The sequence below is a fragment of the Trachinotus anak genome, unplaced genomic scaffold (assembly GCF_046630095.1).
Source record: "Trachinotus anak isolate AG129_WGS33_773 ecotype Australia unplaced genomic scaffold, CSIRO_AGI_Tana_v1 ptg000007l, whole genome shotgun sequence".
In the NCBI taxonomy this organism is placed as follows: Eukaryota; Metazoa; Chordata; class Actinopteri; order Carangiformes; family Carangidae; genus Trachinotus; species Trachinotus anak.
Genome location: NW_027273858.1, coordinates 16323952 through 16348119, shown reverse-complemented (window position 1 = coordinate 16348119; position 24168 = coordinate 16323952). Strand labels below are relative to the sequence as shown.

Here is a 24168-nt window from a genome sequence, read left to right as displayed (position 1 = left end):
TCTTGTCCAATTCTCCCATGTTAAAGGAATACTGAATATCACATTTCACACATACCCCAGAGAGTAATACGTTTCCTCTCGAGCAGAAATCCTTATTAATCATTCTAATAGTGAGAAGTGTATGAAGATGTAGGTGGGTGAAGCATGAAGAGTGAAAAAAGCAGGTGATTAGAGAAACTGACTGGCAAGATATTATTATAAAGTCATTATTGTAAAATAAATGGTGATCACTGAACTGTCATGTCATGGTTTTTGTAGGGTTGGCCTTCATATGGCCTTCTGATATGTGTTTGATGACAAAACACTGGAGAATCTTTCAACATTATAATGATGAATGGACTAGAAGATCAAATTTAGAGTCGCTTGCAGGCCCAGCTGGGCCTGTGTGATGGAAGTGAATCACATATTCTCAGTTGTGTTTGATACAATAAGCCATAAATAGTCCATACAGCTGTAAAAGTTTTTCCATGTTTCTCACAGACCTCAACCACCATCCATGTCCGCATTGTGGATGAGAACGATAACGCCCCAGAGTTTCCTGAGGAGGAGTATGTCACAGTGCTGAGCGAGGGACCAGACACAGTGGGTGCCACTATCGCCACGGTAACAGCCATCGACCCAGATGAGGGAGTGAACGGCACCTTGCGATATGCTATTGCTCATGGCAACCTGATCCAGACCTTTCATATCAACAGCATCACGGTAAGACATGAAAACTAGTGTACTGTGGTGTTACAAACAACAGTTAAAAAAAACAAAGTTAACCTTCTGTGTGATGTGTGTATTTAGGGGAGAATTACTGCTGTAAAGGAGCTGGACTTCGAGATCAGCAATGGACACTACGCACTGGTTGTCACAGCAACAGACCAGTGTCTAAACCCTGCTCTTCGTTTGACATCTAGCACAACAGTAATGATGCAAATAAGACATTTTTTACACAACACAAGTTTTTTAAAATGAACTCTTCCCTGCAGATACATATGAACTAAACTTATTACAGGAGTCTCAGGCTCCTGGAAAATCCCTGAAAGTTTTGGATCTGAGAACCATAAAATAAGTTTTAAAAAATTACTGTATAGCTTAAATAAAGACTAAAGTAAAACATTTTAGATGACCTGTTATTTTTAGATCAATGTATTTTTTAGATAGATCCTTTTTTAGATTTTAGCTAAATTCATCACTAGATATGTACAGTTCTGTGTATTTGTCTCCATCATAGCATTAACTTTAGCAAAGAGCAAAATATCAAGGTAAAACCCTATGATGGGTATATTTGTCTGTGCAAAACAAAACCTTTAAAATCATTGAAAAGTGTGAGTGTGGAACCCCTGCTATGTTCTTCATGTAATCATGAATGTACAGTATTTATATCATGACATAGATGTAGAGTCAAGCCTATGTGTTCAGTCTGTATAAAGGAAACTACATTAGCGGGAATTTAGTCAATATCCATCTTATTTTTTCCACACACACTTTACATGTCACAATCATCCACCTCTCTCTTGATGAATGTGTTAAAAACTGTTCTTCCCTCTTTAGGTGCTCGTAAATGTCCTAGATGTGAACGATGTGACGCCCACTTTCCCTAGACCCTACGAAGGACCCTTCGAGGTTACCGAGGGCCAGCCAGGACCTCGGGTCTGGACGCTCAGAGCCAGTGATGAAGACTCTGGGCTCAATGGCAAAGTGGAGTACAGCATCACCGGTGGAGATCACCAGAGTTAGTACCCGACTGGTCTTCTGTGGGGATGGTGATATATTATTGAATCCTGTACCTCTGAGCCTCTGTCTGCGTCTTTCTGTCAGATGAGTTCATGGTTTCTCCAGTGGAGGGTGAGCTTCGGGTGAGAAAGGATGTGGAGCTGGACAGAGAGACCACAGCCTTCTACAACATCACTGTCACAGCCCGAGACCTGGGCACCCCGTCTCGCAACAGCTCGGTGAGCCATGACTACATAAAGACACATGAACACTTTAATTTCCTACAAATGAATAAATAATGCCACTTTCACAAACTTGACTACTCTATCCAATCTATTATCTTCACACAGCAGTTAAAGCTACAGTCCATCTCAAAAAGAAGCTTTGGCTCATAAATGATGTTCCACTTTAAGTGTGTGGGAGAGGTCATAATTTTACATGTATATCCCATGCTTACATGGAAAAACTTAGTTTAAAAGGTTACAACAGCTGCTTGATTAATATTTCTGATGGGTTCACATTTAGTGGAAATAGTCCATCTAAATGACGGCATTCTTTATTTGAAACCAGTAACTGGAGTTGGGCAGTGGGGCTTGGTTGGAGATTGTGGTGAGGGGGAAAGGCTGGCAGACTGGTTAAGAGTGGCAGAGCAAGGCAAGCTGACCACACAACCACAGAGCGAGGCAGACGACAGGGATCCAAACAGGGTAGTGCAGGAACACGGCAGCACACAGGAATCCCCTAAACAAGGCAGACAAACACTGGCTGAATGAAGGGACAGGGCTGAGCATGGCAGGCAGTGGGGTAGGAGGAGACTTGACCTAAGGCACAGGGAGAAAACTGGGTCACAAAAAAATCCAAAAGGTGGGAGCAAGAGAAACAAGAAACTGGAGTCGGCCAAAGTATAATACCACAAGATGTGACTAAACGATCTGGCGGAGAATGAAGAGATGAGCTGGTCTTAAGTACTGCTGCAGGGTGTGGCGTTGATTGGTAGATGGGGGAATAGGTGTGCATGGGAACTGGCAGGAGGTGGAGCCAGGAAGCTACACCCAGCTGGACACTCACAGACACAGAGAAGAAACTGGGGACAAACACAACACATGAGGGAGGGGAAAACAGCAGGGAAAACAACTGGAAAAAAGGCTAGAGAGGCCTAATCCTAACACAGACATGAATCAGATGTTTTATTTCTCACATGACTTGTGTTTCTTTCAGGTGGTGGTGGGGGTCCTTGTCCTAGACATCAATGACAATGACCCAGTCCTCCTGAACCTGCCTCACAACACCAGTGTGAGTGAGGGCGCCTCCATACACACCTCTGTGGCCAGAGTGCGAGCGCGCGACGCGGACAGCGGACACAACGCTCTGCTCACTTATAACATCACTGCTGGAAACCACGATGGAGCCTTCTACATCAATGACACAGTGAGAGAAAAGGATGGTCTGGTTTTAGCAGAAAACCGGATCATGTTTTAAAAAAAAGCAAACCCTGGACATAAGTGTGGATTTACAGCATAAATATATCACAATTTAGAGAGGGGAGGGTGAAAAGATATATACTGTCGTATTATGAGGTTGTAGGGTATAATATGTAATTAAACATATCGTAATATCAAGAACGGATGTCTACGCACACACTTATTGCTTCCTCTCTGTATCTCTCAGACAGGTGTGGTGCAGGTGAACAGGCCACTTGACAGAGAGCGAGTTGCTGAGTACAGACTTACCATCACTGTCAAAGACAACCCCGAGAATCCCCGCATTGCTCGCAGGGTAAACACTATCAGCATGCTGCAAGCGTTCACACATGTTTCCACATAGGCAGTTTCACATAAAACCTACTGACACAATGATATATCACTGTCAGTGGTATAAAACCCTCTATCTTTTCAAGCCAGCTTTCGAGGAATTCATCACAGGCAATCTTGAATTTTTAGTTTTGAAATGTACCAGCTTTGAATTCGAAGACCTTATATCCCAATAATCTTTGACCATAATTTGAATGAGCTGCACACAGCCTACCTGTCATTGCTCATCATTCATTCATTAAATTACAAAAATTAAGATAAAGGACACCTCTGTTTTTGTATCCCTTTAGTCATTTAGACTGATAACCTGTCCTACCTTTAAGTACTATTGTAGTTTTTGACTAGGTTTTGTACCTTTTGTGTTCTGTATCCTTGTAACAATAAAAAACTCACATACACAGTGTACTTCATTTACTAAATAGCCTTAAAGCAGGAGAAGCACCCACAATACAGTTGCAAAGTTTTTTCTGCAAAAGCTGTAATGCAACATGCTTTAAACGCTTCCTGTGTGTGAAAGGTGAGAAACAGTTTAAGCCAAGAGCTGTGAACAAGTAGACCACCAGCAGCCTGATGAGGTTTGCACAGCACAACTGCAAGATTTGCATATTCTTACTACTCCACAGCTTTGTAACGATTTGCCTCTTCTGGGCTGATTAACTTTTTCCTTCCTCCCCACTTCCATTCTCATTTTGGTGCTATACCACACAATCCTTGGTAATGTAATTGTTTCTTCATCCCCTCTCTTTTGTGCCACCACACCAGGACTCAGACCACTTGGTGATAACCATTCTGGACGAGAATGACAACAGGCCTATATTCACAAGGAGCAGCTACAGGGCTGAAATCGCTGAGAACTCTGCAGCAGGTAGCATTCAAGCTGGTGTGTCTGTCTTTCTCTTTTACCTTGAGTGCAGGCAATCTCTAACTGCAGCACAGAGCACTGTGTCGAAACACTGTCTGAAATGCTGTCTCCCCTACTTCCTGACTTTGTTTACACACGGCTCATGCTGAGCGAAGTGATTTTTTCTATTCTGAATGTTGAAAGGTAAAACAACTTTCGTACTCAATTAGATTATTTGGATTCAGAATATGAGTCACAGCCTCAGTGATTATCAGTTATCAGGCATATTTGCCCAGATTCAAATCAATGAAACCAAATTGGTAGCAGACACATCAACAGGTGGCAAGTGACTTAGTATAAAATCAAATCTAACCTGACTATGATCTTTTTATTTCTCCACCTGTCCCTACCTTTATCTCTGCCCATCTATTAGGCAGTACAGTAACAGTCTTGAATGGGCCGGTTCTGGCTAAGGATAAAGACATTGGACGCAATGCCGTGGTGAAGTACCGGCTACTGGGAGCAAGGGTGGACCTCTTTACTGTGGATGCCGATACTGGTAACATTACGACTCCTCAGCAAGCAGAGACAGAGGAAAACTGCAGTGCAAACATTAATGTCTCTGTTTCTTCCTCCAGGTGTGATACTTGTGCGTCAGGGGGCAAAGTTGGACCGTGAGGCATTTCAGGAGCCTCGGGTAGAGCTGTTCCTGGTTGGGGAGGACGTAGGAGGTTTAAACAGCAGTGTCCCTCTGACAGTCACCATCCTGGACCAGAATGACAACCCTCCTGTCTTCAGTCCATCCAGTTTCAGTGTTCGACTCCCTGAGAACAGCCCCACTGGTGCGTGGATTTGCTTGTGGCTAATGATCCATGTGTAGGAATGTGGGTGGGGGAGTGGGAGGAAATGACTTGATTACCAGGTTTTAGTTGTCACTGACAGAAGGTATGATGAATTAACAATTTAAAGTTCCTTCCTGTGATTATCTACACTTAGTTTAACTTTGCATTTCCCTGTGTGAGGGTGAAGGGTTTACTTGTTGGGAATGGTTTCTAAGTCATTGCTCTGTCTCTTCCAGGTGTGGTGGTGACTCAGCTGTCCGCCACTGATGCTGACTCTGGCTCTAATGGCTGGCTGATGTATCGGTTGGAAAGTGGTGCTCAGGACCGCTTCGTGGTGGACTCGCTCTCTGGTGCTGTATTGGTGGGCAACAACACCCTAGATAGAGAAGATCGTGGGTCTTACCGCCTGGTCGTCATGGCAACCGATCGTGGCACACCCCCTATGTCAGGCACAGCCACACTGACTGTCATCCTGGATGATGTAAATGATTCAAGGCCCCGTTTTATAGAGCCTGTAACCATGATAAGCGTCAATGAGTCCACACCGCCTGGTGTGGTTGTGGCCACACTGACCGCTGAGGACCCAGATCTGCATCCTCGGCTGGAGTATTACATCATCTCAGTGGAGGCAAAGGATGATGGGAACAACCCAGTGGATGGCCTGCAGGAATCCTTTGGCATTGATTTACACACCGGTGAGTCATGGATCTTACTGACATTTAGATTTTGATCGAGAAAGCTTACTTTGACTGATGATGTCAGACGTACACTGAATAAACTGGGTCTAAAATAATTAGATGTGTTTCTGTGAATTTTCAGGTGCAGTGTTTGTACGCAACCCACTAAACAGAGAGCTGGTAGCTACTTTTGAGATCATCGTATCTGTGCATGACAATGCCAGTGATGTTATTGACAAGTCAGGGAGCGTTCCCAACGGTACGTTTATTCTCTAACAGGAAACCTTCAGTTTCAATCTCCAGTTTCATAAACTCAGCTTGCTAAGATATATTCACTCTTCTCAATGTTACCTTCTCTTTAGCGAGACTAACCATTAACGTGTTGGATGTAAATGACAATGCCCCTCGCTTCCGGCCCTTTGGAGTGTCCAACTTCACGGAGAAGATTTTGGAAGGAGCTCAGCCCGGCACAACACTGCTGTCAGTGTCAGCTGTAGACCCAGATAAAGGTCCCAACGGCCAGGTCATCTACCAGCTGCTCCACCTGCCCCGGGGGGGATACGTTAGACTGGAGGACCCTTCCATTGGTATGACACCTCAACAACCTACTGTAGGCTGCAGGTTAAAAATGAACATCACTGAGCAAACTGTCAAAATTCACCACAGTAAAATTCTGTTTTATTTAAGATAAATTCAGCAATTTCTAAAGTTTCACAAGCAGCCTACTGTATTACTTTTAATGTCATTTCTTGCTTGTTGTAAATTTAGAATATTAGTATTGATGAATCCAAACTGTAACTATCACTGTGTTGAACATTTTTTTAGGTAAGATTATAGCCAACCAGACAGTGGATTTTGAGCAGGTACAGTGGCTGAATTTCACGATACGGGCGCGGGACCACGGCTCTCCCCCCCGGATCGCTGAGCTGCCAGTTTACCTGCGCATTGTGGACGTGAATGACAACAACCCTGTCTTCCTACAACCCTCATATCAGGTAGATAACAGCCACTCAGGCAGAATGGTGAAGTGGTTTTGATGTAGAAAATGGGCGTAATGTGTGGTTGTTCCATTGACTTTTGATGTGTCTTACAGGAAAAGCACAGGTGTAACTAATAACATTAATGACGCCCCAGGCAATCACTTTTTGATGTAATTAGTCACACTTGTGTTTGACAAGTCATAACAAAAAGAACTGCCTTCAAACATGTGGCTGGAAATGACAAGTTAAACTGAATAACAAAAAGCACACCATAACAGGAAGTAAATGTGCTTGTTTTATTTAATGAGAGAGGCCATATTTCTGAAAAATTATCAGCACTTAATAACCATTTAAATGGTATCCATTTACTGTTGCTGATTAACTTCTAGCTAAGCATTATGTCTCTAGTAGCGCTTTTGTGTAAAATAACTTGAGTTCAGTAATGTTGCATGCTAGCCTATATATTTAAGTTCATCTGTTGCTACCAGTTGCCACCCTTCTATGAAATAAAAAACATAATCTTATTCTTGCAGTGTCCCTGAACCAAAGTGTGCATTAATCTGTGTTTGCAGGAGCCTGTGTTTGAGAATGTGAACCTGGGCACCACCATAGTTCGAGTCAGTGCTACAGATGCTGATTCTGGCCTCTTTGCTGTCATTGAGTACAGCCTGGTAGACGGAGAGGGCAAGTTTGGCATCAAACCATCCACTGTAAGTTAGCTCATACATTGACACAGTTAGTTCACAGTTAGAAAGTAATTATGCTCTGCTCCTATCTTTCTCAAACAGAATATGCATTTTTCTAAATATCTACTTCTGTTTTAGTGTAGTTTTGGGCCATTTCTAATGAAATTTGAATTCACAATAATTTCAAAATTAATTCACTCATATCGTCTTTTCACACATTTTTTCTACTTTCAGGGTATTTATAGTAAGTTTACAGACCCATTACTTGACATTTTGCCAAAAAAGCTAGGAACAAAAAAGTTCATGACCTTTTGAACGATGGTGTCCATAAACAAATGTGAGCAAATTCCACAGAAATTTCTCTTTTGATTAACTCAGAGAAAAGGTGAAAATGTATGGACTGGTAAAGTGTGGTCTGCATTCAGGTGTCTTTGTATGTAGGTATTTTGTATTATCTCTGCCAGCAGTGCTGGGTGTCAACACTGAACTTCATCCTGCCTGGAAATGAAAGTTTCAACAAAGCATGTCAGTGCAATAAAGACAATCTAAATAGTTTATCTCCAGACTCAAATAAATGTCTTTATACAGCCACCACTCCCAGTCAGTACTTGTACTTCCTTCCTAATTATCCCTTCTCCTCAGGGAGAGATCTACATCCTCTCTCCTCTGGACAGAGAGACAAAGGACCATTACACTCTGACCGCCGTTGCTCGTGACAACCCTGGCGGCAGCCCCAGCAACAGACGAGAGAACTCTGTCCAGGTAGCGATCACTGGCTGTAATGACACAAGGAGCTTATGTGAATGAGGCTTTGTTTATATATCTAATTAACCTACACTCATTGTAAGTACATATTAATACTAAATAACATCTATAGTGTCCCCCAGTGACTAAACTCCAGAAGATGATAGCAATGCCACTTTTGGGCTGTGAAAACCATGTACCACATAGTTTAGGTTTCTGTCATCTGAAGGTTTTGCTGCCCTTGTAGAATCCAGATTATTTTGCTGAGAGATTATGATGAGATTATATGTAATAAATTCAAAAATCTGATGATTAATATTGGCCATGCCAATGTATTGGTTGCCTTCTACCAAGTATCCTGAATATGAATATAACCTTGTGTCAACAATATTCTGTTTGATTTCATCCTCGTATGTCATCTGCCTGTTGATGCACATCAGGTCCTGGTGACAGTTCTCGATGTCAACGATTACCGGCCACGCTTTACAGAGCGAGTGTTCAACACCAGTGTGTTTGAGAATGAGCCCAGTGGTACATCTGTGATCACAGTGAGAGCTACTGACCTGGATGAAGGAGAGAATGGGGCCGTCCTCTACAGCATGTTGGGACCCCATTCAGGTATGTACTGGTTCGGGAAGGGTCATCTAGCTGCTCTTTGAATTTCTCCTGTTTGCTTTAAATGTCTTTGGGATGTGTCTTGACTGGAGTCCACTTGTGGCAAATTGAATTGATTGGACATAGTTTAGAAAGGCATATAAGATGTATACAAGATCCCACAATTCCCGCTGAATGTCAGGATGAAAGCCAAGACATGAAGTCCAAGGAACTCTCTGTAGACCTCAGAGATAAAACTGTGGTGAGGCTTAGATCAAGTGTATATAACCATTTCTAAAGTTTTGAGTGCTGCCAGGAGCACAGTTACTTTAATAATTGTGAAATGGAAGAAGACTAGAACCACTGGGACTCTTCTTAGAGTTGGCAGTCCAGCCAAACTGAGTAACCAGGCAAGAAGATGAAGAAGTCCTCTGTGGAGATGGGAGAACCTGCTGGAAGGACAACAATCTCAGCACCACAACATCAATCAGGCCTTTATTGAAGAGCAGCTAGACAAAGGCCACTTTGAGTAAAAGGCATATGACAGCACGCGCATCCAATTACAGAGAGGTCCTTGAAGAAAACCTGCTCCAGCATGCACACAATCTGAGACTGGGGTAATGGTTCGCCTTTCAGGACAACACTGAGCCAAAGCATACAGACAAGACAACACTAGAGTGACTTGGAGAGAAGTCTCTGACTGTCCTCGATTGGCCCAAGCAAAGCCCAGACTTAAATCACATGGAACATCTGTGGGGAGATGTTCACAGACAGTTCACAGACACTTCCCATCCAGTGTGACAGCTTGAGAAGATCTACCAGGAAGAATGGACTAAACTGCCCAAATTCACGAGCTCGAAGAGCCCTAAGAAGACTGGAAGTTGTGATTTCTTCCAAAGGTGCTTCTATAGAGTACTGAATTAAGGTTTTGAGCACATTATATATGTTTTCACTTTGTCATTATGTATTATTGCGTGTAAATTGATGGGCAATAATAGCAAACTTACCAATTTACAATTAAGTCTACAACATGATAAAGTGAATGGCTCAGAATACTTTCTGAGGCCCCAGTACAACTTTACTTAGTCTTTAAAATTCCTCTCTCTTTTCAGATGCATTTTCCCTGGATCCAAACACAGGACTGGTGCGTTCTCGCCGTCTGCTTCAATCTTCTGAACGTTTCAACCTGACTGTGGTGGCTACCGACCAGGGACGTCCTCCCCTGTGGGGCACTGCAGATCTGGTCATCACAGTCATAGACGTTAATGATAACAGACCCGTGTTTGTCAGGCCAGCTAATGGAACCATCATCCATATCTCAGAGGTATCTGCTGTCATGTGTCTCTATGCATGTCATTGTCAGTAGGTGTGCGCCAGTTCCTTTTCTTTCTGTGATCCACATTCAGCATCATATGGTCAGTATTAGGGGACTATACTGATCCATAATATCAGATCCCTACACCAAGTGGCTTCAATAAGATAGACAATTGATAGATATGGAGTTCTACTAAAAACCATGAACAATAACAAAAAATACAAAGTTCTAGTGTTCCAGTCACACCATTTGTTAATTTAATCAAGAAAGTTCACACAAGCAGACACAAACTCTCTTTGCTGTCCATGTAGGAGCAGCCTCCAGGCCTGCCTGTGTATGAGGTGCATGCAACAGACTCTGATGAGGGTGTGAACGGAGAAGTCCGCTATGCGTTCCTGCAGACTGGAGCAGGTAACAGAGACTGGGAAAACTTTCACATTGATCCTTTGTCTGGAGTCATCACAACAACTGTGAAACTGGACCGAGAAAAACAGGCCCTCCATAGCGTGAGTCAGCTGTGTGCGTTTGTTTGTCCAGTTAATATGCTGAACTGTGCAGCTATGTGTGTCTCTAACTGAGTCCAAACAACTCTCTCAGCTTATCATTGTGGCCCGTGACATGGGCCAGCCAGTGCCTTACGAGACCACACAGCCTCTGCAGGTGGCGCTGTTGGACATTGACGACAATGAACCTGTCTTCCTCAAACCACCAGTGAGTATGAAGCTCTCTGAATATGCCTTGCTGTGGTTATCTGTACATAAGAGCTTCCATGAAACTGTTTGTATGTTTGCTATGTCTTCTGCTTGTGTCTTTGTGTGTATGTGTGTGTGTGTGTGTGCATCTCAGCGTGGCAGCTTGCCTTACCAGAAGTTGAGAGTGCCTGAGCACTCCCCTCCAGGTACCGTGGTGGGGAACATAACTAGAGCTGTGGACGCCGATGAGGGCTCCAATGCCATCGTCTACTATTTTATTGCAGGTGATGCAGTGATCTTCACATATAGCCACATGTATCCAGTGTAGCCAAAGTACATTTGCTGATTCAAGAAGATTTAGAGCATGTCCATGCAGTTTGTCTGGAAGCTCTTGTATCCATTGTGTGGTCAGATTAAAGTCTTCATACTTCAAAAGCTTAGGAATAATGGGGACATGTGTATGGATCCATCTGTATTCCGTTTCTATTTAAAGCAGGTTCCTTTAGTGCTTCAGATGGCTGAACATAAATCCTTTCCATCTCTTCCTCTAGGGGGAAACAGTGATGGCAACTTTGGCTTGAGTCTAGATGGAGAGCTGAAGTTGCATAAGGATCTGGACCGGGAGGAGATTCCGGTCTACTCCATCATAATCAAGGCTTCCAGCAACAGGAGCTGGACTCCTCCAAGGGGTCAGAGGGCAGCACGGGCCAAAGCCCTGGACCCTGCCCGTGACCCCAGCCTGCTGGAAGTCCGCATTGAACTGGAAGACATCAATGATCAGAAACCACGCTTCACTAAGGCAGAGTACACTGCAGGTGATCTATTTTCTCATATGTACTATATGTGTATGCTGGTCCATGTAAAACCACCACAACCCACATTCCTTGCTTCCCTGTTTCAGGAGTTGCAGCAAATGCCAAAGTGGGCTCAGAGTTGATCAAGGTTGTGGCTGTAGACAATGACATTGGCAACAACAGCTTGGTCCAATACCATATTGTTACGATCCGTTACTTCCAGTCGCAGAGCAATGGTAGTGAGGATGTTGGCAGCATCTTCACCATCGGTGAGTGGCCTCATGTACAGTGTTCAGGTTGTTCTGAAACATCAATATGCAATTTAGAAGCATTTCCTGTTTAGTTCAACACATTGTTGATACAGTATCTATCTGTTACATGCATTTGAATTTAATGTTGAGTAGATTTTTACTTTGACAAAAAGGTCAAAAATAAAAAAGGACAAAAAGCAGCTTGATAGTATCTTTTGAACGTGCAATAAAAGAGAGGCAAAATCAACCTGTGTTAAAGTTTATTTCAAATATCTCATAATACTTGCTGCGTGATACATAACACAAATGAACTTTCACAAATAGGCACAAAAACAGTTTACACATTATTTAAAGGGGTAAAACTGAAGATATTTTATATTTTTATTATTGTCACCAACTCCCATGAAAAGCTAAGAGCCAACAATGAATTATTGTGTCTCAGTAGTTTCTGCCTCCAGTTTGGCTGTATCTCTGAGTTTTACCTCATTGATGTGTTTTATTTTATTTTTTTGTTTGTTTGTTTTTGGGTTTTTTGTTTTTTTTGTTCGTTTGTTTTTGCACATCAGTGGTGGAGCTCTCAGATGTGTCTCAGATGTGGCTTTGGATGCACAGGAAGTGTTTGTTTGTAGGATGAATCAGTTGTTGGTTTTAGTTTTTTCTTTCGATGTGTTGACAAAATAATATGAAACATCAGCACACCTTTAATTTCATGATCAGTGATTTTAAATGTTTTTGAATCAGAATTTAATGATTCCTTTTAAATGCAAAGTTGAATTGAAATGGCTTCAACAAAATTGACTTAACAAGTACCACAGTCATTTGATAGACATGTACTTGCTTCCCACGTCTCCCTAATGTCCACTTGTCGTCATTACCATGTACATTTTCAACACAGCACACAGAGCGCAGTCCCATATTTTATCAGTTTTTTTACCGAGAACTTATCTTTTCATCAAATCAGATTTGTGTCCTTTGTCAAGACAATATTCTGTCCCATGATTTCCACAGGTTTGACAGATGGTATCATCAGAACCTATGACCTCTTCACGGCCTACAACCCGGGCTTCTTTCAGCTGGAGATTTTGGCATGCGATTTCGTTGGGCACAGCACAACCACCAACGTGAATATCTATATTCTGCGGGATGACCAGAGGGTGAAGATAGTCTTCAATGAGATCCCTGATTTGGTCCGTGAAAACCAGGAAGACTTTGTCAACTTGTTGTCTAACATCACTGGAGCCATTGTCAACTTAGACGACATTCAAGTAAGGCTTTTCTATTGTTGTTTTTCTAGTTTTGTGTATGTTGTACAAACATGTGACATCTTTGTCTGCCTTTCTTTCAATCCAGTTCCATGTGGACAAGAAGGGCAGGGTGAATTATGCACAGACTGACATGCTGATCCATGTTGTCAACAATCAGACCAACACCATCCTAGATGTTGAGAGGTACACCTTCCTTAATGAAATAAATCTTGCACTCCAAACCTACATGATAAGACTGTCATTCTCATATGATATGCATCCTAAAGCCTGTCACTCCTCTCACAATGGCCTGTAGAAATCTCCCAGCTCTGTGGTGCATAAATTGTGTTCTGACATGAGTTTACTTGTCTCCTGGCATTTTGTGTTTTGCAGGGTGATCCAGATGATCGATGAAAACAAGGAGCAGCTGAGAAACCTGTTCAGGAAATACAACGTTGTGGACGTTCAGCCCGCTGTCACTGACAAACTGCCCGACGACATCACCACACTGCAGGTCTGTGAGGCTGGTACCTCCAGAAACCCACAGACTATTGTGGATGTTTTGTGTTTTGGTGCTTTTAAACTTTCTTTTTTCTCTCTTTTACAGCTGGTCATCATTATCCTGGCTGTGCTGCTGTGCTTGGCAGGAATTTTATTTGTCACAATGAACTGGCATTATCGTAGAGTGTAAGAATGATTCAGCATTCTGTAAAAAGGCAGTTTTGTATTGAAATAGATTTTTGTGTGTACTGAATCAGCCACAGACCATGTTTCTAGGCTCAGTCTGAGCAGCGATATCAACATGTTTATCTTCTCTTGACTTGTTTCTTTTTGCTGTGCTGCAGACACCAGAGGAAGCTGAAAGCCATCGTTGCAGGATCAACAGGTAAGTAGCAGCTTTGCAGACGGGACGGCCCCACCGGCTGTTAACTTCAGGATGTAGCTTCTGTCATCTGATAATGCAGATTATAACATGTCACTTAACTGTAGAACTGTTTTTTTTTTTTACTTAAACAATTATTTATCCTCTATCATCCAGGGAACCAGGGTCTAATGGATATCCTGGACATGCCCAACACTAACAAGTACTCTTTTGAAGGGTGAGATTTTAGCTTCATTTTAGGGAATGTCCTCCTAACGTCACTTTGTGCTGTTGTTCTAAAGGTCTCTTTTTCTCAGAATATTCTTTCCAGTTATGAGTATTAATCTAAAGGGCAAGATTTTCTGCAAATTAAAAAAACAACATATACAGTATGTTCAAGAATATGTTTGACTTTTTTATGAAATACACTTGCTGGCTTACTTGTCATCACTTTGAAGTTGCTAGGCAACAAGTGAAGACTCCAGGAGGTTACAGCTATTAGCCAAGAAATATTTTTTGTACAGGTAAACCAAACAAGGTATAACGTATTCATTTAATTCCCTGTGTTAACAGTCCAGCTAAGTTAACTGCCTGTTGGCTATAGCTTCTTATTTAGCGCAGAGACAGGGGAGTAGTGTCAATCCCATCCGGTCTCAACAAGAAATCAAATAAGTGTTTTTCCCAAAATGTCACACAAGTCCTCTAAGTAACCTTACATCCAAAAATGTCATTCTTCTTCTTCAAATATTGTTGGTAGTCTACCGTTTAGACTTTACAGGCCATACCAATCTCACAAACAACTGAAAAAGCAGGTCAATGTCAAAAATCAAAGTTCTGATTGAGTTCTGATTTCTGAAGCACAATGTATTTTTACTCTGTCTTGCTGATGATGGTTATAATACTGTTTGCCTCTATAGGGCTAATCCAGTGTGGCTGGACCCATTCTGTCGCAACCTGGAGCTTGCTGCCCAGGCTGACCACGAGGACGACCTGCCTGAGAACCTGAGTGAGATAACTGACCTGTGGAACAGCCCTGCGCGCACTCATGTCAGTACTAACATTAATCTGAGTTCCCACATATCTCACCACAATATTTTGAGAATCTTAATAGATATTTTGCTTCTGGGAGAATAAAGCCATCATTCCCAGGATTACATGAGTTTGTATCCTTAACCATGGCATCACCCTCAGAATCAACCCTGTTATAGATCTGTAGATCTGTACCATCACAATATTTTTCAGCCAGCATGTGTTGTTTTCACAGGGTACATTTGGCAGAGAACCTCAAGCAAAGCCAGAGGATGATCGTTACTTGAGAGCAGCTATTCAGGAGTACGACAACATCGCTAAACTGGGCCAGATCATGAGGGAGGGGCCTATCAAGGTGAGACACCTGCATGTCAGATTATCCAGGGAGACACACACACACCAACACCAAGTCCACATCCAATCTCAGAGGCCTCTCTTTCGTTGGTTATGTTCTCTTTCATTCCATCCCTCCTAAACACGTGGAGGGACATGGTCAGAGCGTCTGACCTACAACCTCCACCAGTCTGTTCTATGAAGAAAACACAGAGACCCCAAGGACTTGAAGATAGGCTGTTGAGACCCAGATGCTTAGATAAGAGGCTAGATGTCATTGCTGTGGATTCTCAATTATGGCGACTGTGACGGTGAGGGTGCGTAAGGTGAGAGACTCTGTTTGATCCTAACTGCTGTCCTGGCAGGGTTCCCTGCTCAAGGTGGTCCTGGATGACTACCTGAGGCTGAAAAAGCTCTTTGCAGCTCGGCTCGTCACCGTATCCACCAGCCAGGGAGATCACTCATCAGTCACTGAGGTGGGCTCTGAAAAATGGATTATCTATCTGCACCCGCGGTTCCTGTCTGACACCTCTGGAGAGTGATCTTTCGTTCCTTTCATTTCCCTTTCTGACGTCCTGTCTGCTGTTCTGCCGTGACACCTTTTCACCACTTCTGCTTTCTCTGCTGCCTTGAACCAGACTTTGGGTCAAATAGAGTTTGAACTTACTTTTCAGTGTTCAGCTGAGGATGGTTTACCACACAGAAATTCACTCAAATTACAAACAGTGCAATATCTACTCTTACCTACTTTTCTGAATTGTTTCTGATGTGGACCTGTGCAGTCCTCCCAAACAAGTTAATGCTAAGAATCATTTGCAACCACAGTATTTAAACCAGGTCTGGTATGACATCTGTTATTCTCTGCGGATCTATTGTTTCACTACATTTACAAGTTGCTGTCTTTTACTCCGAGGGATCTACTGATTTCTCTCCTGGAAGATTTCCCTCCTCTTGTTTACCTCTATCCAGCCCTTCCTCAAAGCTATTTCTTACAAAACTGCTGGATTCTTGTCAACTTCATTGTATAAATGCTATTATTCATTCATTCTCATCTTATCTATTCTTCTCCCCCTCTCCTCTCCTGTCTTCCTTCAACAGCTGATCCAGAGCGATCTGGACGACGAAGAGGACGAGCGTCTGGGCATGGGCGGAGGCCGCGGCACTCTGCGATTCAAGCACAAGCTTCCTGTGGAACTGAAGGGTCCAGAAGGTGTGCACGTTGTCCACGGCAGCACAGGCACACTCCTGACCTCTGACCTCAATAGCCTGCCAGAGGACGACCAGCGAGCCCTGGCACATTCTCTTGAGGCACTGAATGCTGACGGGGGGCTTTATTGTGAGCGTAACGCCCGCACAGAGTCAGCCAAGTCCACCCCGATGCACCGTCACAAGGACGGGGACACCGTGTCGGAAAGTCCCCTGGAGATCACAGAGTTATGACTAGCCGAGGCCTCGCTGGTCTGAGCACAACCATGACTCGTGTGTGTCCTTGTGCCTCCACATCCCCACCCTGACAAGGTTAGGGAGGACTGGAGGAGGAGTGTGTGTAGTCTAGGGAACCTCATCAGCCAACCTCAGTGCATCAGTGAGACAGCCTGCAAGAGGATTTACTCTGGGTTGGTTTGAGTGGATCTTGTGTTGTAATCGGTCCCATTGTTGGTGCTTCAAGAGAGGGGTTCTTCAAATGACCTTTAGGAAATGGAAAATCATAAGTAGGGCACTGGTCGTCAGCGAGACAAAATCAACTGATGTCACTGACTTTCATCCAAAGAGCTGAGTGTAAAAGAAAGATCAAGCCTCCCTGTGGGAGAAGCTTGTTGAACCATGACCTTATAATCGTCAATCGTGCCTCATTCTCACTAATCCTGTTGGAAGTCATACCTGGACTGCAGACACTCATACAAACACAAATACACACACTCAAGAAAATGAAGCTACACACACTCAGACCAGCGGATGGCCATCAATAGGACATTGAGATACTGACACAATTCCTTATCATGTTTGAATATTTTTTCTTTTTGCAAAACGATGCAATCAGTGCTGAAGGAGTGAGGATGGAGCAGACGTTTTTGAGATATTAGATACATGTTGGTGTGAAATTATAGATGGACATTTAATGCAGACAAGAGCACTTCCACTATTTTCCCCAGTGATGCTTATAAAGAGGATTTCTCACCTGACAGCAGGAGGAAGACAGGCCTCTGCCACTGCAAGGTTGTTAAAGTACTGTAGTAGTCTGATGAGAGCTTTTGCTGGATCAATGACAACATGACAAAACACTCCCTGTCTACAGGGCAGCGCTGAACCTTCAGACTGGTCCTGCTCTCCATTTTTAGCATGGACTCAGTCATGTGCGAGGAGACTCCTCACTGAAATGATGAATGAAGATGGATGAACATTGTCTCAGACTGGAGACATGTGAAGAAAAATAATACACTTTGAATCTTTTATGAGTAATTTGATATTAAAGGAAATCAAAAAAAAGACTTGGGAATTACTTATAAGTGGAATTTAAAAAAATATGAATTATCCAGTTTTTATAAAGATGGCATTGTGCCCACAGAGACTTTACACTGCCACCTGAGGGAGTAAAAGAGTCATGCTCAAAATGAGCCATGTTTGCTTTATTTTTTTATTTTCTAAAAAAAATGTGATGGAATCAAAAGATATTTTTGAAGAAAATTGCTGGCTTACCAAAATAGGTAGGGAATAATTTTGGATGTTTGGAGTATGTGTATATTGTGCTATGGTGACACTTGTTCTGTTTTCCTTTATATGACAGCTGACACTGTTTCTGATGAGTGGTGTGTTTTGAAAATTAATTTTTTATATTCCCATTTTGTAAGTTCTTATTTCTTTGTCATTGGTATCACCAGCCCCGAGATCTGTGTTGGGAAATGTTGTTGGATGATATGTGATAATAAAAGAAATATGCAATGGTCTCAGTCAGTAGGTTGATGGGAGAGCAGCCAGACACCATGTGGCAAACAAAGCAGCCAGGCAGAAAGTCTGTGAATCTGAGAAAACTTAATGGCTTATGACTCTAGTAAATTGTTCCCCCATGACAATTAGTGATTTCCTCTAGGCTGACTTCTTTGTACTTATAGGTCCAACATGTGTAGACAATTCAAGAGAAACAGACTCCAAAAATAATGTGTAAGTATAATGAATTCTCACTGGATTTTACAGAAACACCTTAATTATTATTTTAATATGTCTACATGTGTCATTTCCTTTTACTATAGATGTAAAATTCAGTGTCAAAACTCTGCGTGCGACATTGTGAGGTCTTGGCAAATAATGCCATCTAGTGGTTGTTAAGAGTAACTGCTTGACAGGCAATGTAGAGAAAAAAAAAAACAACCATGGGTTTTAGCACACCAATCCATCCTTTTATTGTTACGATGTTATATAGAAAAGTTTCCATCAATAATAGTTGTCAAAAAGGCCAAAAGAGACTCAGGGTTCAGAGGACTAAGAGCTCTTCACTGCTGCTGCTGGTCAGACTCCTCGGTTCGTGGTGCTCGCTGATGCCGCAGTGGTGCCAGTGGCGGGCATTTTCTTCAGTGTCCTATTCAACTGTAGGGAGACAGGCAGCATTTTTTTTAGTCTTTGACAAGCAGCCCTATGACCAAAATAATTTCAAAAGAGGGCTAGAGAAAGGGGTGTGCTCTTTTGTACATCAATATTAGTAACAATACTTGGCTTAAAAATCAAAACTTTTTCTGTTCTCCCCTGCTGAATGAAATAATGTCATTGACAAAAAAAAATTATCTAATTCCCTAAAATAATAAGCAATTCCAAATTTCTGTCCAGAGGCAAATCTGAACACTACTCACCTCCTCAAACTTGTGGATCTGTCTGATGAAAAAGTCTCCATACCGACGAGCAACTTTAGTGTCAGCAATGTGGATCATGTCCTGTGGAAGAGTTACAGAGAAACATTCAGATCTACTTTAAACATGCAACAATGAGCTATATAACTCCCTAACATTTACCTATGTTACAGCCACACTTATTTTATGTGTGTATTTTATATACAACATGCGCATAGTTCCAGTGGGCTTGTGCACAGCACATGTGCATCAATTCGGAGCTGCTGTGGAAAATAACAGAACCCATCTGAACCTACTGTAACATTTTTACCAGACCAACAGAGGCCTTCCACATGGCCCATCTGTTCCCCATTCATACTGTATGTGATGAAATAGAAAAGTCAAAGACATTGTGTTTAGTGAACAGATTTTAACACACCTTGTCAATGTAAAAGTCGACCTCAGACGCGGACTGGAACTCTCCATCCAGAGCTGAGATGCCGCTGGTCCACACCAGGTTCTTCATTTTGTGTTTGAAGACGAGCAGCTGAATACGGAACTCCTGCTCAGTCATGTCCAGGAATCCTGCCAGCTTGGCGACTGGCATGGTGGTGTACAGCTTCAGGAAGCTGGAGGGACACATTGTGACTTAGGAGATATGTGTATACATCCTGCAACCACAACCGAGTCAACAGGCTTCTAGAAAAAATTATATAACGTGTTTGTTTTCAGTGTTAATACCACTCTATATACATATATTAACTATGGCACACACTTAAGGATGATGGTATGCTCTACCTGCGGATGGTGGAGAGCTGGGCCTGCTGCTGCACCTCCTCAGCAAAGACCTTCATCTGCTGCTGGAAAGGTTCTTTGTGGTAGTTGGGGTGGACGTTGTCGTAGTTTGGCACCACAGGTGACAAGAACTTCGGACAGGCAAAGCTGAACAGTTCCTCAACAACCTGCAGGTCTCTGATATGGAAAAGAGAGCACCTCATTCAAGACATTTCTGCTGCTGTGCGCCACACTTAACAGGCAAAGAGGGATGCATAATGGATGCAAAAAATTGCAGTACTAAGTCCAGTGAGTTATAGCTGGCGCAGTGCTCAGACCTCACAAGCAAATAGACACATTTTGTCCCTTGTACTGCATCCCCACATCCGAGTAAAACAGTTTTTTAAAATAATTTCTGTAATTTTATATTGACCTTTATTTTACCAGGCAGAAAAGACATAAAAACTCTCCCTCTTTGTGTCTGGCCAGTATAAAAGCAATCTTGTCAGGGAAAGGAATACACAAAAATAACATGAATCTCAAACAAAAGCTGGATGTCAAACATATTTGCTCCTGTGTAATGTTTTGAATTTCTTTCTTACCCTTTCTGCATTCGCAGCATCTTGTCTCCGTACTTCTCCCTCAGCTGGGTGTGGATGCTCTCGTCAATGCGCATCGGGTACATGGTGAGAGCAATGGCTAGCAGACCATGCATCTGCTCATTTTGTTTGTTAATCTATAAATAAATATAAATATCAAGACACTAATTAACTCTTTTGAAAAATTAGCTTTGGAAAAGACACCCTCTGAAAGCGAAACCACGTTTAGCACAGGGGGGTTTGACTATCAGCTAAGAGAGATGTCTCTTAATTGATAAAACTTAACTGATACTTGTAACAACTTTTACAAAAACAATTACAAAAACTGACTGAAATAATACACACATAAATGCAACACTAGGTTTTAGAGGCAAATAACCCTGATATCAGCCTAAATATTTCCAGACATCATTAGATGTCAGCAACAAGAACAACTTTCAAGTTCTATATGGGAGAGAAGTGGAATAATCAATAACTTAAGCAGACAACTACACTGTTATCTCATAAGCACTGCTCCAACTGACCATTTCATATTTATATGTTGACCTCTGGAACATATTTCTTGTCCTCTGGATGTAGAGCAGGATGTTAGCAAAGACTCGAATGGCATCCTGGTAGCGCCTCATCATCAGGTAGGCAAAACCCACATAGTAATAGGTGGTGATCTGGCACTCGGGCACACGGGAGTACATACTCTGAAAGACAAGAAACAGAATAGAAAAAAGGGCGTAGATAAAGATGATGGTCTAAAACCAATTGAATATAGGTTTGAAAAAAGTTTGAAATCCTGAAAACAACAGAGAAGAAGTGGTATCGTCATTCGTAGTACTCAGGCATGTTACCGTCTACATTAGAAGCTCTAAATAAGGTCTTACCTTCTTGTTGAGCTCGATGTTCTCTAGGACTTTGATGGCCTGGTAATAATCACCGAGCAGAGAGTGAAGCCTCAGGAGCCCCACCAAGCTGAAGTAACCCAACATCTTGTACAGGGAGTGACGCCCATATTCTCCAGCCACACTCTCTGGGTCTCCTGCAACATGCCAACAAATAATATTGATGTTAAACAAGTTAGCTGCCTCATCAAACCTAAGCTGAATACACTGAAGTTAATTTCAATGTACTTAGTTGAAGTTACTTTAACACCAGAAAAGCACCTACTACAACTACAGTTTTACAGAACTATATATCTACAGAGAACCAAAACTGCACCTCATTGAGGTCACTTTAACAAGGTATGGGGCTCACTCATTTCAATAATTCCCCTAAACAAATTTCTCCAAAACTTTCATCTTTACCTCCGCTGGTGTAGACCTCAAGCTGGCGGTTGATGTTGCTCTTGTCCACCAGGGAGTGAAGAACATTGAGGACACTGTGGACGTTCCAGATCTTTGGGTTGTTCCTCAGGAATTCAATCTCCTCCTCTGACTTCTTGGCTGTCTTACAGCGGTACTGACTGAAGGACTGGAACTGAGGAGGAGTATAGGGGTTAACAGCATGCAAAAAAACTTTCTTTGGGTTGTTAGAATGGAGTGAATTTAGCCAGATGGGCCATATCAAAAAAGTATGTGTAAGTCATATTTAATATACCATCCATCTGGTACTCCTTATAGGTTAAAACAACTCTAAATATGGCTGGCAACTACTATTTGACCTGGCCATTATTTTTATCCCATTTGACTCTTTGTTATGGATAAGTCTTGTCAACCGATAGTACATAAAGAATATAATTAAATATACCTGGTAGATGAACTCATCAATGATGTCCCAGAGCCACTGGTTTGGCAGCTCCAAGGGGGCTGGGCCATCAGCATCTGTTTACAATCACAAACATTCTCCTGTGACTCATCTTTCATCAGTTGTTATTTTACACTAAATGTAAGAAATATTCTTGAAACTTACTGAGGATGTAGTTGAAGAGGTTGCAGTAATTGTAGTACGACTCAAACCTCTGGTCCAAAGTTGGTCCACCCTGAATACCAAGAAAACAATACTTAAAACAAAATCCTGGAAAGATTTCAGCAGTTTTCTCAGAGATCAAGGAGGAAGTTTATTGAGGAGTTACTTACGCTGACTTTAGCATAGATGTGTCTGTAGTACAGTTCCTTATAAAGGATGAGGAACACAGCATCTGTTGGAGATAAGAGGCAAACAATGACATGAAACATTTCCACTGCTGAACCACACAGAGATGAACTCAATTATCAATAGACTGTAAAGGCTGTTTAAAAGAAGGTCTGTCGAATAATACAAGTGTAAACACAACAACAACATAATAAAAATCCACATATTTCTCGTCTTTTGTCTGCCTAAACAATGACATACACATATCAGCTAATTACCGTGGAAAACTCTTGGAAAAATGTAAATTTCATTTATCATATTCTAAGAGACAGTTAAAGAATGACAGAATTTCTACAACGAAAAACAAATGATGGTGTCGTCTGCAAAAAAAAACAAATGGCAGAGGATATACTCACCATTGCCAACAAGTGATGCGATGGCCTCAGCCTCTGGCCATGGAGATGTCTTAAAGAAACGTTCAGTCAACTTGTTCCAGCTAAACAAGAACAAAATAGGAAAGGTAGGATACTCATCACACACACACACACATACAGATCTAATATCCCTGCCAAAGATGCAACAGCATCACAATTTGGGGGTGGGGGGGGTGTTACCTATTCTCATAGACATCCTGGATCTCATAGATCTTCTGCTCGATGCTCTCGCTAGAGACACGGTTGGACTGCAGCTCGTAAACTTTCTGGTCAATCAAGTCAGAGATGGTTTTGTGGAAATACTGCAGGAAGTTCTTGATCACCTCTGGAATGACATGGTAGGTCTGCTGCTCATACTGCCTCTCGTAGGCCAGGTCTGCTTTAGGATCACCTGCAAAGAGATGGGAGAGTGAGGAGGTGACACTAACACACAAGAGAAGTTTACACATGAATGGGGGCATTATGCATTTAGATAAATAGAGACAAATAGGTGTGTGTATACTAACCGGTGTGCAGGTCGTAGTCATAAGGATCGTACTGCAAGGAAACAGAGCATTTAGACATTTGTTACTAATACGAAATTAACATCTGTCTGTCACTCATGCATGTTGTCATCTTTAACGCTAGTCTGCTTAGGCTAAAAAAATATTCTCTACCAAACAAGGAAACAAAATTACAGATGCTGTGATGTTTTGGTTGCATGCTCTTCAGACGAGAATCATTTATACCATGCTAACTCATCGCAAGCTACTTTTATGCCGGTGGAGTTAAGCTAGTTAAGCTAACTAGGCAGCTAGCCGGCACCGCTTACTAGCTTGTCATTGTTATTATCATGAAAACGGTCAAATGTCTGGAAGCAAATAATTTATACTGACTTCCTCCTCGTCGTGGTATGACATGATGCTGGTTATTAGTCCAAGCTCGTAGGTATCGGAGTGAAACAGGAGAAAGTGTGCTCTGCTAGCTAACGCAGCTAAACCACGCAGCTGGCGCTGGAGAAACGACGGAGAGCGGAAGGAAGAAGCTGTGACGTAGAACGAAACACGGCGGCATTGCAGCATTATGGGAAATTGAGTGTTTGTGATG

General features: G+C 42.3%; 2 protein-coding genes across 3 annotated transcripts in view; one reads left to right on the top strand and one right to left on the bottom strand.

The window, feature by feature from the left end:
• The window catches only part of cdh23 (cadherin-related 23), a 166265-nt gene extending 147925 nt beyond the window's left edge, over nt 1-18340 (top strand). For both annotated transcript variants that reach the window (XM_071481036.1, XM_071481033.1), the window contains 32 exons: nt 481-702; nt 790-909; nt 1540-1720; nt 1807-1940; nt 2920-3129; nt 3370-3477; nt 4275-4377; nt 4787-4912; nt 4992-5195; nt 5432-5890; nt 6015-6131; nt 6235-6459; nt 6698-6867; nt 7425-7562; nt 8181-8300; nt 8723-8900; nt 9989-10200; nt 10503-10697; nt 10789-10902; nt 11038-11167; nt 11435-11698; nt 11785-11946; nt 12937-13193; nt 13279-13376; nt 13566-13686; nt 13780-13859; nt 14018-14058; nt 14212-14272; nt 14952-15081; nt 15299-15418; nt 15762-15872; nt 16495-18340. In XM_071481036.1, the coding sequence (XP_071337137.1) occupies nt 481-702; nt 790-909; nt 1540-1720; nt 1807-1940; nt 2920-3129; nt 3370-3477; nt 4275-4377; nt 4787-4912; nt 4992-5195; nt 5432-5890; nt 6015-6131; nt 6235-6459; nt 6698-6867; nt 7425-7562; nt 8181-8300; nt 8723-8900; nt 9989-10200; nt 10503-10697; nt 10789-10902; nt 11038-11167; nt 11435-11698; nt 11785-11946; nt 12937-13193; nt 13279-13376; nt 13566-13686; nt 13780-13859; nt 14018-14058; nt 14212-14272; nt 14952-15081; nt 15299-15418; nt 15762-15872; nt 16495-16836 (5253 nt within the window). In that variant the 3' untranslated portion in view covers nt 16837-18340. The remainder of the gene's footprint in view (nt 1-480; nt 703-789; nt 910-1539; nt 1721-1806; nt 1941-2919; nt 3130-3369; nt 3478-4274; nt 4378-4786; nt 4913-4991; nt 5196-5431; nt 5891-6014; nt 6132-6234; nt 6460-6697; nt 6868-7424; nt 7563-8180; nt 8301-8722; nt 8901-9988; nt 10201-10502; nt 10698-10788; nt 10903-11037; nt 11168-11434; nt 11699-11784; nt 11947-12936; nt 13194-13278; nt 13377-13565; nt 13687-13779; nt 13860-14017; nt 14059-14211; nt 14273-14951; nt 15082-15298; nt 15419-15761; nt 15873-16494) is intronic.
• Nucleotides 18341-18769: 429 nt separating this feature from the next.
• On the bottom strand, nt 18770-24158 carry eif3s6ip (eukaryotic translation initiation factor 3, subunit 6 interacting protein). Its single transcript, XM_071481028.1, has 15 exons — nt 23958-24158; nt 23589-23619; nt 23263-23473; nt 23065-23144; nt 22654-22715; nt 22487-22556; nt 22325-22398; nt 21883-22054; nt 21463-21617; nt 21112-21282; nt 20591-20724; nt 20013-20186; nt 19654-19843; nt 19239-19319; nt 18770-18978 (listed from the first exon to the last, which is right to left on the bottom strand). The coding sequence occupies exons 1-15, from the start codon at nt 24141-24143 to the stop codon at nt 18901-18903; spliced, it is 1869 nt and encodes a 622-aa protein (XP_071337129.1). The 5' UTR covers nt 24144-24158; the 3' UTR covers nt 18770-18900.
• Nucleotides 24159-24168: the final 10 nt, after the last annotated feature.